We start from the raw sequence: 15,325 nt of genomic DNA on the forward strand, positions 1-15,325 counted from the left end.
TGACTTAAAGAGATCCAACATTCTCAAATGGACAAATGAATTAACAACTAATCTCTAAACTTTACTTGAAAACTAAATTTATTAAAATTTGTCAAATGGATCTAGCGGTTTGTGCTGTGACTGGTTATTATGGGATAGCAGACGGACCATCAGTGGTGGATTTTGAAGGCTGTGGCTCATCAGTTTTGGCCACTGGAGCTGCAGTCACAGCAGAGGAGGGAGCGGCTGGTGTTGTTCCCTCAGCAGCGTTCACATCAGATGATGAGGTAGATGGTCCTACATGCATATATAGATACATTAGATTATTATTATTTTACAAAATATAGGCTGGAAAACATTACAAAAGGTACATTATATGTATCTTCCAGGCATATTAAGCATGCAACAAATGCAGCTGCTGTCGGAAATATTCAACCCCTTCACCTCAAAAGATGTTATAGTGATGAGAATCGAGGTCGCAATATATGACAAAACAAATCCCTCATTAAACCCCCAGCTTCAGTATTTTGTTGAGCATATTTAAATAAATGTTTTCGGTAAGTGCTGACGAGCTTCTTACACCTCTCTATTGGAGTCTTTGCCCTTTCTTCACGTGCAAAAGCCTCTAGCTCATTGATGGTCTTCTGTGCTGCAGCTGCCTTCTTGAAATCCCAACAAAGATTTTCAAGGATCACTCCAGGATCGATTTCTCACCCAAGCTTTTGTTGACTTGGAGCTGTGATTGGGATCATTGTCTTGCTGGAAAGTCCAATGATCACAAAGGTTGAGCTTTTTCAACAGAGGGCATCATGTTCCTCTTTAAATTGGCCTGGTACTTCTGGGAATCCATGATGCCAGATACACAGTCAAGACTGCCAGTTCCAGCAGAAAAACAGCTCCACATAATCAATGACCCACCTCCATGCCTAATCATGGGGATGGTATTCTTCTGGTCATAAGCCTAGACTTTCTCATGCCAGATATACTGCTGGTCCACATGTCATTATAACGATGTGAATTGAGGTTAATGACAATATATGACCAAAAAAACCATAATTCAACAACTAAAAATATTTATTGATACCAGGCGGGGAGTTCTGGTCCTCTGAAATGAAGCCAACGCGGAAGTAACTTAAAACTGCATTCTATCAAAAGGCCACCAGGGGGCGACCGTTTTGGTGTCAAAAGGACTTCCGTCTCTATACAAGTCAATGGAGAATTCACCAACTTCTCACTTGATTTCTAACCTCAGTAAACGTTTTCAAAATGTGTTTATGGTCTCAATCGCTAGTTTAAAGCCTTTTTCAATGCAGTATGATGTTCATTTGTGAAATTTTGGGCTCCCTGATTTTATATGTGACGATAAAGCAGGGTATGCATTAGGGCGTGGCTACGTCGTGTTTGACAGGTTGATTGGTTCACAGGTTCAGGAGGGCGCCTCTTGTTCCTCCTGATGCCCATATAAGTAGAATCCGTGTTTTTATTTTTCCCGGCATGCACCTTAAATGTTCAAGATGGTGCTGCCCAGATCCGATACTATTGGCTTCCAAGCAGCAGTCCACAAACCAATGGGTGATGTCACAGATGTTACGTCCATTTCTTATATACAGTCTATGATTGATACATATTAGAGTTATAAATTGACTTCAGTTGTCAGTGGATCATCCTTTAGCCTTTATAACTTAATAAACATTTTTGTTAAGTGCTGACGAGCTTCTTATACCTCTCTATTGGAGTCTTTGCCCATTTTTCATGTGCAAAAGCCTCTAGTTTGTTGATGTTTGACGGCTTCTGTGCTGTACCTGCCTTCTTTAAATCCCATCAAAGATTTTCAAGAAGGTCACTCCAGGATCTATTTCTCACCCATGCTTTGGTAGACTTGAAGGTGTGCTTGTGATCATTGTCAATGATCACAAAGGTTCAATTTCTCATCAGAAGGCATCACATCCTGGTACTTCTGGGAATCCATGATGCCAGCTACACGGTCAAGATTGCCTGTTCCTGCAGCAGGAAAACAGCTCCACATCATCAATGACCCACCTCCATGCCTCACTGTGGGGATGGTATTCTTCTGGGCTTGACTTTCTCATGCCAGACATACCGCTCATCCACATGTCCAAACAGTTCCACTTCAATTTCATCAGCCCATAAAACTGTCTCCCAAAACTCTGCGGTCCTATCCAAATTCCTCCTGGCATATTCTAGTCCACCTTTGATGTTCCTCGTGGTCAAGAGTGGAGCGTGTCTTTGAGTCTGGCCATGAATTCCTTGTTTATTCAGTGCACGTCTTATAGTTGCCACTGAAGCACTTATACCAGCCTTCATCAGATCATCGGCCATCCTTTAGGTGTTCTGCAGTCACACAGGGGTTTTCTTAGTTGTCTTGATGCCTTTGATGAAATTGGGCTTTCTCTACAGCTGTTCCAGAGGTTTTAAACTTCCTTATAATACTCCCAGTTGTGTCTCTTGGAACGTAACATTTTTGGGAAATCTTCTTATATCCAGTGCCCTTCAGGTGCAATGAAATAATTTAATCTCTTGGCTTTTGTGGAAGCTCCTTCATCTTACCCATGATTGCAACTAACCTCGAATACCTTTAGTGAGTTTATACATGCTTCACAGCTTGAAGCAAATTAAGGATCATTATAGAGTCCCCAAAGGCTTAATTATGTTTTAACTCCACTTCAAGCCATAAAACTGGCAGAAGGTTTTTAAAAAAAGGAATATTATATAGGGGGTGAATATACTGTTACGCACAAATACTACATCACTACATCGTACCTTTCCTCTGTTGATTTTGTGCGTCACTCAACTTGTAAAGAAGGCATCCAAAGCAAAATCTAGCTCCTTGAAAAAACTTCCATTGATAAATCCTTTCAGTCTTTGGGGGGGTTGAATATTTCTAACATATGTCCAAATATGATCTACCGAAATACTATTTAACATAACTAGAAAGTTAATGATTAGTCTGAAACAACTTGGGGCAATGTGGACACACGATAGGTTATGAATGAAAATAATAAATCAAAACACCAAACCATAAAACATCGGGGTGCTACTTAACAAGGGAAGCAAGCCGTTATGAATTATAAATGAGGTTAAAATCCTGCTCATGCAAGCTGGCAAGCAAATCAGCTCATTCAATCAGATCCAATAAACAATAACATACCTTTATACTGTGTTATTGTTTCCATCTCCAATTTTCTCTTCTTTCTTTCTTGACTGCCACTCCTACATTTTCAGAGCTGTTTATGTAAGTTAACGTTATTCGGCTCGTCACAATAAGCTGCGAGTGGATTTACTCATGGATGCATGAAGAGAACAGGACTGACAGGAATTACTTCTGCGTTAACCTGCAGCTGACCCAATGATGGCGCTCTTCTGTATCTAAGTTACCATGGTTACACACTGTGTTGCGGCTGTAAAACAGTGGATAAATTGTTTGAGAGTCATATAACCCTCTGCGAAAGGACTCGTCCCTATAAGAAGAATCATTCCAATCAACATTTGGACGCACAATTAAATTATTTCTTCCTTGTTCAAGTTAGCGAAGAACTAACCAGATGTTACCTTCTCAACCGGCAGAGGTACTGACCTGCATTCATCCAGCCAGTACGGGAAAGAGGAAAGTCACCACAGACTTAAGATAATGTGAACTACAGACATTTATATGGCAGTGATGCTTTATCAGCATTGTGTAAACTCTGTTAGCAAGGGTTTAAATGTAATTAACTATAATTTATATGTAAAAGTCCCACACTGCAGTGTGAAGAGCTGGCAAAACAGAAAGTCACACTGATGGTGTGCCGCTGCCCCTTGTAGTTGTGGCCCTAAACAACCCCACAGTGTTTATGCCAGGGGCCGGGCCTAGTGGGGCGCTTTGGACAGGCTGTGCTGTATCGCTCCTGATGAGCAGTTTGTGTGAATATGTGAATGTTGGCATGTATTGTAAAGTGTTTTGAGTGGTCAATAAGACTAGAAAGGTGCTATATAAATTCACAATCTATTTACTATTTAACCCTCCTGTTGTCCTTGGGTCAATTTTGACCCGGTAGGACACCAGACGTTAACTCAAAAATGAGGTATCATTTCATTTAAATGAGGCCTATTGACCATAACTTCCTAAAAGTATGTGTCAAACCTGTGGTAAGTATAAGAAGGTCTAACACAGAATTGGGTGATAATTTATATCTTATACTCCTGGGCCAATTTTGACCTGGGAGGACAAAAGTTGTCATGGACCACAGGAAGACAACAGAAGGGATAAATGTTAATAAACACATTTTTCTGTATTAAACTGAGACCGTGATCCTTCCCTTAACCTTAACCAAGTGCTGCCAGTGTCTAAACACAACCATAGTAAGTTTAACCCTCCTGTTGTCTTCACTACGACAACTTTTGTTGTCCCAGGTCAAATTTGACCCAGTCTGGTTTAACTGTTTATAGAGCATAAAGTATAAATTATCACCCAATTCTGTGTTAGACCTTTTAAGCCAACTTCCAACCTATTACCACAGCTTTTACACATATTTTTGGAAATGATGGTTAATAGGCCTCATTTAAATGAAAGTATACCTAATTTGAAAGTATACCTGTTGTCCTTTTGGGTCAAAATTGGCCCGAGGAAAACAGGAGGGGTAACTGAAACCACAATCTTTTAACTAACCTTAACCAAAGTGACTTCAGTGCGATATATAAATGTAACGTTTCAGTCATTTAAATATATATGTTACCTATGAAATTCACATTGTAACACAACAGGGAAAAGGATTTATAAGGATACAACAGTTTCCAGCAGACAGGGTTGCTGTTTGAGGTACTATCAGGTCAAGACACTGTTGTTTTTCTACTGAGTACAATCTCCCCCCATCCCCCACTCACCGAGCCCCTGGCGGATCCCCTGTCGTCCTTTCTTGCGGCGGCTGTTCGGCTCCAGACAGGGCAGCCCGCCGACACGAGAGAAACACAGCTTCTTGTTGATGAAGAGGAAGAGGACCGCCAGCGCCACGATGAAGACGCCCACCGCCGACAGGAAGCCGATGGCCTCTGGGGTGACTGGCAGGAGGAGGGAGAGGGAGAGAGGACACACAATGACACACTGATCAGACCACACAAACAGACAGCCTGGGTACACACACACATGCACACACACACACACAGTACGCATGGCACATGTGATACACACAGACAGAACGAGTGATACTTTAGTATTTGTGTGACCCTCAGTGCCTTGCTCAAGAGCAGCTACTGTGCAGCTGCTGCAAAACAAACAGTTTTCCCAGTAAGTTAACTGGGCTGAAACCAGCAAGTTGGTGCCTTTCTGAGTTTGATTGGATTTGAGAGAGAGCGAGTGGAGCAGAGAGTAACTGTTCTGAAGTCAGCAGTGAAATCTGTGTTCAGTTTAGTGAATAAAAAAGACAGAAAGACCACAGGAAGGTTAAATAAGGATGAAAAACCATCTAATATTTGTTGTTTATTGAATATTTATGTTTTTAGCGGCCTTTAACAAACTTCATTTCCCATAAGTCTTAGAGGTTTGGAGGCTAAATGTCACGGCTTAGCAGAGGAGACGAGTCCATGAGTGAATTTAGACCCGTCTGTAATAACAGCAGAACAGATAGAAGTCTTTACACAGCTCAGATTACAGCTACAAACAACAACAGTGACTTTAAAGTGTTGGCGAGTTTTATGGATATAGAAAAAATATATATGCAAATAGAGTTCAGGTAACACAAGTAGGATAAATAAGAAAAAGTAACGGCTCCATTTTCAGTTCTTTTAATCACCAACGTTTCGATAAAGTCTTCATCAGGTTGTTAAAAGGGTGTGCAGGACTTCTTTAATTCTGCTATTAGTGCCAGGAACTCACAAATTAGAGCTGCGCTTTATAACAAAGGGGTTAAATTTCTGGTAGCAGCTGCTGTGATGGAGCTAAGTGGTCTAATACGGATAATAAGTTAACTTCAGGAAGGCTTCAGTTTTTAAAGACAGATTCTGAATGAGAGATTGCATTGAGTTACAGAAGTTTTACCAGACAGGAAGTCATGACTTTGGCTTTTTATTTGGGCCAATAGTAAATAATAAATTATATCTATCATCATTTGTGCATTATGGATAGAGATATATTATGTTTGCAGTAGATATATATATTTTAATTTACTTCATTCAGTGTTGATTTGAAGTCTCGCTGGTGCTGATACTGTATAGCTGTGTAGAATCACCACAATTTGTCTGAATATGCAATAAAAATGACCTTAAGTAAGCCATTCATTAGTTTTGCTCATCTGTCTTGCACACAAAGTCCTAAAAAAAGCCTTTCTGTATTTTGCTGGAAAAAAATACAATAATCTTGAATTATCCCCTTGTTTGAAATATTAAATTATTTAACGATATTGCCAAAAACTTCAGACAAATATATAAAAGGAAGGGTGGAAAAGAGAAACAAAAGCAGAGGAGAAATCTCTGCTCTAAATCTGAATGAAAGCAGAAACCAAAATAAAGGAACTGGAGCAGGAATGAAAAGAGAGAGATGAGGTGATACGAGGCGGCTGAGACTCCTTCAAAAAGCAAACGAACACAGAGATGCATGACTGGAAAAGAGTGTGTGTGTGTGTGTGTGTGTAGGGAGGGGAGGGGGTCGCCGATTCCCGTTTCCACGGTAACGTTCAGAGTGGAGAACCAAATCAATGGCAGCAAACAGAGATGAGTATCCATCCTGCTGAGAGCCGACGCCATAGAAAGGACTCGAGATGTGTGTGTGTGTGTGTGTGTGTGTGTGTAATACTATTATTTATTTTATAAGCCACCTTTTTGTTTTTCACGCTGTCGCTCCAACTGTCTTTTTTTTCTTCTTAGTTATTTAGCTCCTACGCTTTCCAGATGTATCGTATTAATCTTTTACACCCAAAGCATCCGCTCACATCGCCAACAAACAGTGTGTTTGTGTGTTTTTAGTGGTAGAATAACAGCAGCTGGTTCATTAAGTGACGGTGTAACATCTGTAATATTTTAATCCTGTATCTGTCAGAAGAGATGCTCAAACGTTAAGTCTCCAAACAGAACTGCTGAAAAGTTGCACCAATTGTTCTATAAGTTCAAACTTAGAAAAGTTATGATGTTTAAATGGAGATCACACAAACTTTACATTTTTGTAAATCCAGCTGCAACAATGAGTCAATTAATATTATCATGGTGTTTTAAATGGTTATTTTTCTATTTTTGTCCGACTTGAATTGAACCAACATTCTTAAGTTCAATCAATAGCAATTAAAAGCAAAAATGTCAAAACTAAGGGAAATATATTCTGCACATTTTCAGGTCTACATATATTAGGGCTGGGTATCAGTACTATACTTTAAAAAGGTATTGACCGAAATAAATCGATACCAAGTAGTATTGAAACGCCTCTCATCAAACGATACCTGCGATTGATCCTTTTTGCACCCAGAGCTAGAAAATATGACTATTTATATGGACTTGCTCACAGCCAATCAAATGCAAGGGTTCTTGGATTTAACACGACATGTGATTGGTCCACTGCCACAGCAGCTACAACCTGTCTGTGGTGGTGAAGTCGTGGTGAATTTGAGTTAGCGAGCTTAGCATTTCAGCAGCCAAGATGCCACCTAAACGCTCCAAAGTGTGTCTACACTACACGCCTGTTACACCAGATACAAGACAGAGACCTAAATGTGTTAATGGGTATCTAATGACGTACTCAGTTGGTATCAGTATCACTTTAAGGATACTTGGATTGGTACTGGTTCCCAAATGTTTTAAACGATACCCAGCCCTAACATACATCGGCCCTTTATGGCGACTTCCAACCGCTCGTCAACAAACCATGAAACTAACTACAGTAGCAGGATTTAACTACTTTTATCCTTCTTTACTCCAAATGTAAACTTCTCAAATCTCAAATCGTACACGCTGGAGCTGATAATCACATCTGAAATATGAGAGTGAGCAACACAAAAACTTTTGCACCTTAGCAACAACCATAGCAACCAAGGCTAAGATATGTGTGACGAGATAGAAAAAAAAATCCCTGTTGTAAAAGAAGCATTCAAAGCAGGTTGAGACCCTGACTTTTGACTTGCAGGGAATATTTTTACATATGTTCAACCTCAAGTTGTAGAATTTTAACCCACAGAAAAGCACAAAAAGCCTTTTCAATGCTTTCCTCCGTTACACATGATAGAAAACTGGATATTTTATGTTTCAAACTGACAAAACAAGACACCTACACACATCACGTTTACTTTACAAATCTTATAAAGTGTTTCATAACCTCATATGGATACAGTGTTTTAAATTTCTTGATTTTTAGGAAGCCAACTCACATCTGGCCAGGGGCAATGGATGAAAACTACCTAATTCTGGCATATTAACAGTAATGTTAATTAATATGCACTGTCCCTGACGAATAAACTTATGAAATTAAAGATAAAAGTAAATAAATATTCTGAATATATGGATTTATTCAGCATATAAGACTAGTCGTCCAATATTATTATCAGCATCAGCCCCAGAAGTCCAGTATTAGTCGTTTTCTAATCGTTATATAAGCAAATATCTCTCAATGCATCACTTATTATTTAATTATTATAGAAGGTTACATTAGTTTGTGATGCGTTTTTAGTGTTTACAAAAATTTCATGATTGTTTTTGACTAAAACGGTAGCTTTGATAGCTTTTCAGAGCTACTCAACCATTAGAAATTCCATCAACATATATTTAACTGGAGAGTTTTAATGTGCCGTGATGGTCTGAATGCTGTTTCAGATGCTCTTCTAGTCTGAATAGTGGAAACCTAAAAAGATATTAATACTCAACTCAAAATGTGATGTACAACAACCTCAAGCCACCCTTTTCTTTTTCTTTTTAAAAGCGCACAACAAGCAGAGTTGTCATTTTACTCCCACAGAGACGCTGCAGTGCTAAAACATGACAGATGCACAGCAGGAACACTTCTGCACCGATCATAACACCGTCCAAGTTTTCACCTCCTCTTCTTCCTCCTCCTCCTCCTCCTCCTTCCTCATCTACATGCTCATGATGACAGAGTGACAGAAAAGACGCGGCTGCCTCGTCTGGAGGTGTAAATCATCTGTGTTTTGTTGATGTTCTTTTTATCAGTTTTTTAAGCAGCAGCGTGACTCCAGAGAGACGGAGATGACGGCTGTTTGTTTTTATTGAATGTGGAAAGCTCAGTTTTCTCCCTTCTTTTTCTCTTGATTTCCATTTCAAGACGGAGATGTAACTAGGGAAGAAACTACGCAAATGCAGTGTCCGTATTAAGGCCATCATTAAAATGTCATCTATACTTTTAAAACTTACTTTTATCAAAGAGCCTTTCCTGATTTTCAATGAGTCTTAATTTTCCTTGAATCGCCTTTTTTCGCCAAATCAGTTTTTACTCATCAAATTATTGTTTTCATTTGTTCTCTTTTATTAATGCAATCATTTCATGACTTGTGTATTTTGCTGCCTTGTAAAGCACTATGTAACTTGGATTTTGAAAAGTATATTACTATTATATTATTATTATTATTATATAAGGCAGTCTCATGTGATTATACGGTGATACAGTAGAGACAAAGGAGAATCTCTTTTATAATGCAATTATTTAATGATTTGTGCATTTTGCTGCCTTAGATTTAGTTCATTATATATATCATCATTATTATTATTATGATAAAAGATATTCTGATGTGCTTGTATATTGTGTAATATACGGTAATACACTGGTGACAAAGGAGGTTACGTGATTCGGGTATCTATGTTGCCATGACTTGCCCCGGGAAGTTTTTCATGTTGCTGCTGTTTTACATTATATTCACTATTTTTCTATGGAAGAGTCCAATACACTACTACCAATGTTAAGGATAAACTTTCACATTTAGAAAAATACTAGTTTGGATTGAAAACCACAAGTGTTTTAATGGTACCTTTACCATATTTCTGCTGTATTTTACTTTATTTTAACAGTAATTGTATGAGTTTATTTCAAAATTATAGCACACAGCGAAATAAAAACAAAAAAAACTTGAAGATAACATATTAGAAGTTGGTTATAACAAGGTAATGGCACCTTAAGTTTGACTAAATTAAGGATATAAGAAGAAAATTAAATGCTATAATGTATTTCAGGACTAGGAGCTGGTTGGAGTAAAGCCTGTGAATGAGACTTCAATTAATTAACGGAGAAGAAAGAGAAAGAAAAACCGCCCCGCTGAAACGAGCACAGCGCGTCAGTAAATGTTTGGACGGTGTGTTCGGGTGTTGCGGGTAAAGTGGAGTTTCCCCTCTCAGCTGCTCTGACAGTCAGACACAGAGCTCAGTGTTGGAGACTCAGAGACTCCCACTGTCTGCACCCAGATGGACAGGAAGAAACCCCGGGTCAAAGTCTGGCTTCACACCTGCTGCACGCACACACACACACACACACACACACAGGACTCATGGTTGCAACACAGACACACACACACCCACCATTATACACAAACTACTTAAATCTAAAGTAGGGCATCATTTGTTTATTCTCACACTCATTCTTTGTTTAGTCTAAAAAAAATACGTTTAAAAAGCGACAACTGCACCTCGGAGCACAATGTGACATCATCAAATTGCTTGTTATGTTGACGTTGTGTATTTTAACTTTAATTAACATTGTTATATTTGCATTTTTACATCGTCTTTGTGTGTGTGCATGACCTGTATAGGTGTATTTTATTTGCAAACTCGCTTGAATTAAATGACAGAGTTCACTGCTCTACGTGAAAGGTGCCTTGAGATGACTTTTGTCGTGATTTGGTGCTATATATATATAAATAAAGACTGATTGATTGACTTGCCTCAAATTAGGGCTAACGGGGCTAACATATAGAGACAGACAACCATTCACGTTCACATTCACACCTACAGGGGATTTAGAGTCTCCAATTAACCTATAAACCTAAGTCAATATATTCAATATATATTTAATCACAAGCTGATGTCATCTAGAGGTGAAAGTGGAAAAAAAAACAGTTGGAAACTAAGCGTTCGGAGCAGTTTAAAGTCAGTGTTTTTCCTCACAGTGATTATTTCTACATACATTTACTTCATTATTTGACACTTTGGCCACATTTAATATTAACATCTGACATTTTAACATTATATATATGACTGAAAAAAAGGAAAAGCATCATAGGTCCCCTTTAACAATAAGAAAAATATAGAAAATCACCAACTTTATCCTTAGACAAAACAAGTTATTTGAATATGTTAGACCGACAAAGGAAAACATGCAAATATTCACATTTGAGAAGCTTGTACTGGTGAATTTTTGGTATTTTTTGCATTAAAAAATGACTTAAATGATTAATGAATGATTAGAGAGGCTACCAATTAATTTCCTATCAATCGACTAATCGATTAACCTCACAGTGCTACTAAATAGAAGCCTAATATGATGTTAATATGTCCGTGCTTTTCCTTCCACAGTACACGTGAGCAGCAATTTCTTATATTTCTATGGTAAAAAAAACCCGCCTGACTCAGTGACGTGGTGTTACTCACATACTACAGAGGAATAATCCTCCCCGAATCCAGCAGGTTTCAGAGATAATTCATCTTAAAACTGAGGATGAAGCATTCAGATGTGTGTTATAATAATAATCTGTAGGACACACATACCCTGAAACTAATTACCCACATTAATGAATGACCTTACAACGAACTGAAAGAGACAGCGGGAGCTTTTTTCCTTTTTAATTCATCATTGAAAAAGAAGAAAGAAAAATCTACAAAGCGCCGTGTTCCTCCTCTTCAGGATCTCTCGTATCTCTCGTTAATGAGCGCCTTCGCCGCCATCGCCATCGCCGACGCCGCCTGCACTGTCTCTCTCTGTCTTTCTTTTTTTATCCTAATCTAACGCTCACATCAAAGTACTCTCTTCCCTCCTCGGGAGCCACGCACTTCAAAGCCGGGGTGGAAAAGTCAGCAGCTGCATAGTAATCAGGGGATAAGGATTTAGTATTCACACACACACTCTCGCACACACACAAACAAGCTTTCACAACCGTGTCTGTCACAGATTAGCGGTTGTGAATATTTTATCACGGCCGGTTCGATCCCCTCCATCTCATTAGCCGGATCCGATGCCTCTTGTTGACTTCCGAGTCACATCGCCGCCCTAATCCTTGTTGGTACATTAATTCATTATGTGATGTGCTCGGTACATTCTGCACGTTTTCCACAAACTGTTTCATCAATACTCGACTCCCGTGCTGTTTTTAGCTCTTCGCCGATTCTCTGCTGATGCTGTAATGAGACTCGCCGTTCACAGAGGTTACTTCAAATGTATCTAATTGGGTGTAATCTGATGGGAATATTGTTATCTATGAGAGAGTGAGAGAGAAAGTGATGAAACTTATATTTAGGTTTCTGCGATTCTTGCTATTCTTATTCTTATTCTTATTCAAGCGGCAGTTTCCACATCTTGAGGCTTAAATCCTTTGAGCACCAAACGGCCACTAGATGCTTCAACTGGCTCCCATTCAAAAAAACATCAACTTCTCTTTAGGAATACTAAGTTAATCAAGTCATTATGGTCTCAATCACTAAATTCAGGCCCTCTAATAAGTAGGGGTGTAAAGATACATCAACTCAATGATGAACAAGCCAATGGCATCGATGCAAAATGAAAACATCGATCAGCATCTTCAAGACACGCCTTGATTTTTAAATTCGGTCTCTGCCCGAGCGTGCACACCTGTAAGCATGGCCGTAGCTACCATTGAGGACACCGAGGTCATGTCCTAAAATAGCCGACGAGACAATTATCCTTGCATCAACGGACCGTCACGTGACACGTACTTGCAGACTTGCAGATATCCGCTGCCATGTCAAAACGAAAGTAATTGGCTATAGTCGTGGATAGCGGTGGAGTGAGGCTTTGAAATCCACCGGGAATCTTTTCACCGGCCCCGGCACCGGTGTTATGTGCCAACTGGTTTCCAATTTAACTGGTTTAACTTACCGAACAAGTTATACAAATATACACAGCATATTACTGGAGATTATTAAGCATAGACTGTATATAAAATGGACGTAACATCCGTGACATCACCCATTGGTTTGTGGACTGCTGCTTGGAGGCCAATAGTATCGGATCTGAGCAGCACCATCTTGAACATTTCAGGTGCATGCTGGGAAAAATAAAAACAGGGATTCTACTTATATGGGCATCAGGGGGAGCATGAGGCGCCCTCCTGAACCTGTGAACCAATCAACCTGTCAATCACGACGTAGCCACGCCCTAATGCATACCCTGCTTTATCGTCAAATATAAAATCAGGGAGGTCAAAATTTCCCAAATGAACATCATACTGCATTGAAGAAGGCTTTAAACTAGCGATTGAGACCATAAACACATTTTGAAAACGTTTACTGAGGTTAGAAATCAAGTGAGAAGTTGGTGAATTCTCCATTGACTTGTATAGAGACGGAAGTCCTTTTGACACCGAAACGGTCGCCCCCTGGTGGCCTTTTGATAGAATGCAGTTTTAAGTTACTTCCGCGTTCGCATCATTTATGAGGACTGGAACTCCCCGCCTGTTATTAAGTAGCAGTTATATAGTGCTCACTTCCAGAATTTTTTTTCGCTGCAGTAGATGTTGGACTGCGACTTGACAATCACCAGAAATATGTTGTCTACTTTTGTGAATTGGACTTGAACCGATTTTGCAAACTGTTCATTCATTGGATGAGCCCTTTTCTCCCTTTCCCAGCAGGCCATGCTTTATTCCACATTTTAAGAACAAAGAAAATAATATATTGCAGTTATAATGTTTAAATATACAACCATGGAAGTTGTAGAATACTGAAATATGAGTTGATTTAAGTTGCAAAATTGGAAGTAATAAAAAATAACTGGACCACAAGAATGACCATGACTGAGAATTGTGCAGCAAGAAAGCGTTATAAATACATCATGGATTACAACCAACTGATATATAAATTGTGGTCTTGTTTTTGACCTTGGTATTTGAAAAATCCTGGCTACGGCCTTGCCTGTAAGCGCTGCCACAGCCAGAAAATGAGCAGCTTTTTATCCACAAAAACTATAAAAACCACGACTCTAAAAGAGCGATGAGTATCTCTGCTGTTATTTCATATTTCAGCAGCAACACGTCTGCAGCTGCATGAGAGGAAGTCGATCATTAGATGCTTCAGACAGACTATAAAACTGTCTGAAATGTGCTGCTGCTGCTGCTGATCGTCTCTTTGGGGTAAAGTGAGGCGGGTTGTCTCGTTATTTTCCTCTGCAGTTTAGAAAGTGAAGCAAAAATCCTGCTTTAATGTATAAAAATAGAAACTTAATGTTCTTTTCAGTTTCAAATTTTTATAAGGTGAACATTTTAAAGCTCAATATATCAAAATATGGCACTTCATAGTGAACAAGAGGTTTATTTTCATTTAAATGTCTGGTTGAGCTCAGAAATAAAAACGACAAATGATATTTTCATTGCTTTTTGTGGTTTGATATGAATGGAAGTGATCGTGTTACATCAGCTGTGATATCGTCTCATATCGATCGTTGGCCCCTGAATCCAATCCCATTGAAATCGTATCGTGGCAGACATTGTGATATCAGCAAACATCTGATTGTCCACTGAATCGATTATAATATCGTATCGTGAATAAACTTGTGATTTACACCCCTGCTAATAAGTGTGCTGGTGGTCATTTGGGAAATTATTGCTCCCAATATAAGATTTTAAGACTTCTAGTAGCTTTGTTGTTTGCTGTGTGGATTATTAGCACAGCCTCAATAGCACAATTTAGCTAAAGTAGCTAACGTTAGCTCACGTGTGCAGCGTTCGGTGTTCGCAGTAAGCTAATGTTAGCTTGCGTCTGAGTTAGCAGGGTGTATTTCCAGAGGATGAAAGACAACAATTCGAACATTTTACTCGGAAGGTTTTGGTTCCAAATGCAACTCTTGGCTTCAAACCAGCTTCAATGTTAAACCAACGAGTGAAGTCACACCTCGCTACGTCCATCGTTATATACAGATCTGGTCTTTGCTGGTCAGTCAGAATAAGAAAAACACGAGGATTTGATGGAGACGTCAAACAGATTTCAGTTGAGGCTTTTAACTTTTACTCAGTTTGTTGTTGGAGCACAATAAAGATGTTTGTAACAACTGGATAAAATTATGTTTAAAAGTTGCTTATCTTATAACCTTTATTTTAATACCGTATAATGACTATATTCACAACATACACCTGCATTTACAGGATCTCCGATACAGATTTATCGCCGAAAAAGCGCCAAAATAGTGAGTTAATTTTACATTATT

At 39.0% G+C, this 15,325-nt stretch overlaps 1 protein-coding gene across 1 annotated transcript in view; it reads right to left on the reverse strand.

Annotated features, from left to right (window-relative positions):
* Nucleotides 1–15,026, reverse strand: part of LOC134001245 (synaptotagmin-14-like) — a 23,863-nt gene extending 8,837 nt beyond the window's left edge. The window contains exons 1-3 of the mRNA XM_062440812.1: nucleotides 14,937–15,026; nucleotides 12,841–12,973; nucleotides 4,861–5,103 (exon numbers count right to left, since the gene is read on the reverse strand). Coding sequence (XP_062296796.1) covers nucleotides 4,861–5,103; nucleotides 12,841–12,973; nucleotides 14,937–15,026 — 466 coding nt within the window. The remainder of the gene's footprint in view (nucleotides 1–4,860; nucleotides 5,104–12,840; nucleotides 12,974–14,936) is intronic.
* Between the last annotated feature and the right edge of the window lie 299 nt (nucleotides 15,027–15,325).

This window comes from Scomber scombrus, chromosome 19, assembly GCF_963691925.1.
Source record: "Scomber scombrus chromosome 19, fScoSco1.1, whole genome shotgun sequence".
Classification (NCBI taxonomy): domain Eukaryota; kingdom Metazoa; phylum Chordata; class Actinopteri; order Scombriformes; family Scombridae; genus Scomber; species Scomber scombrus.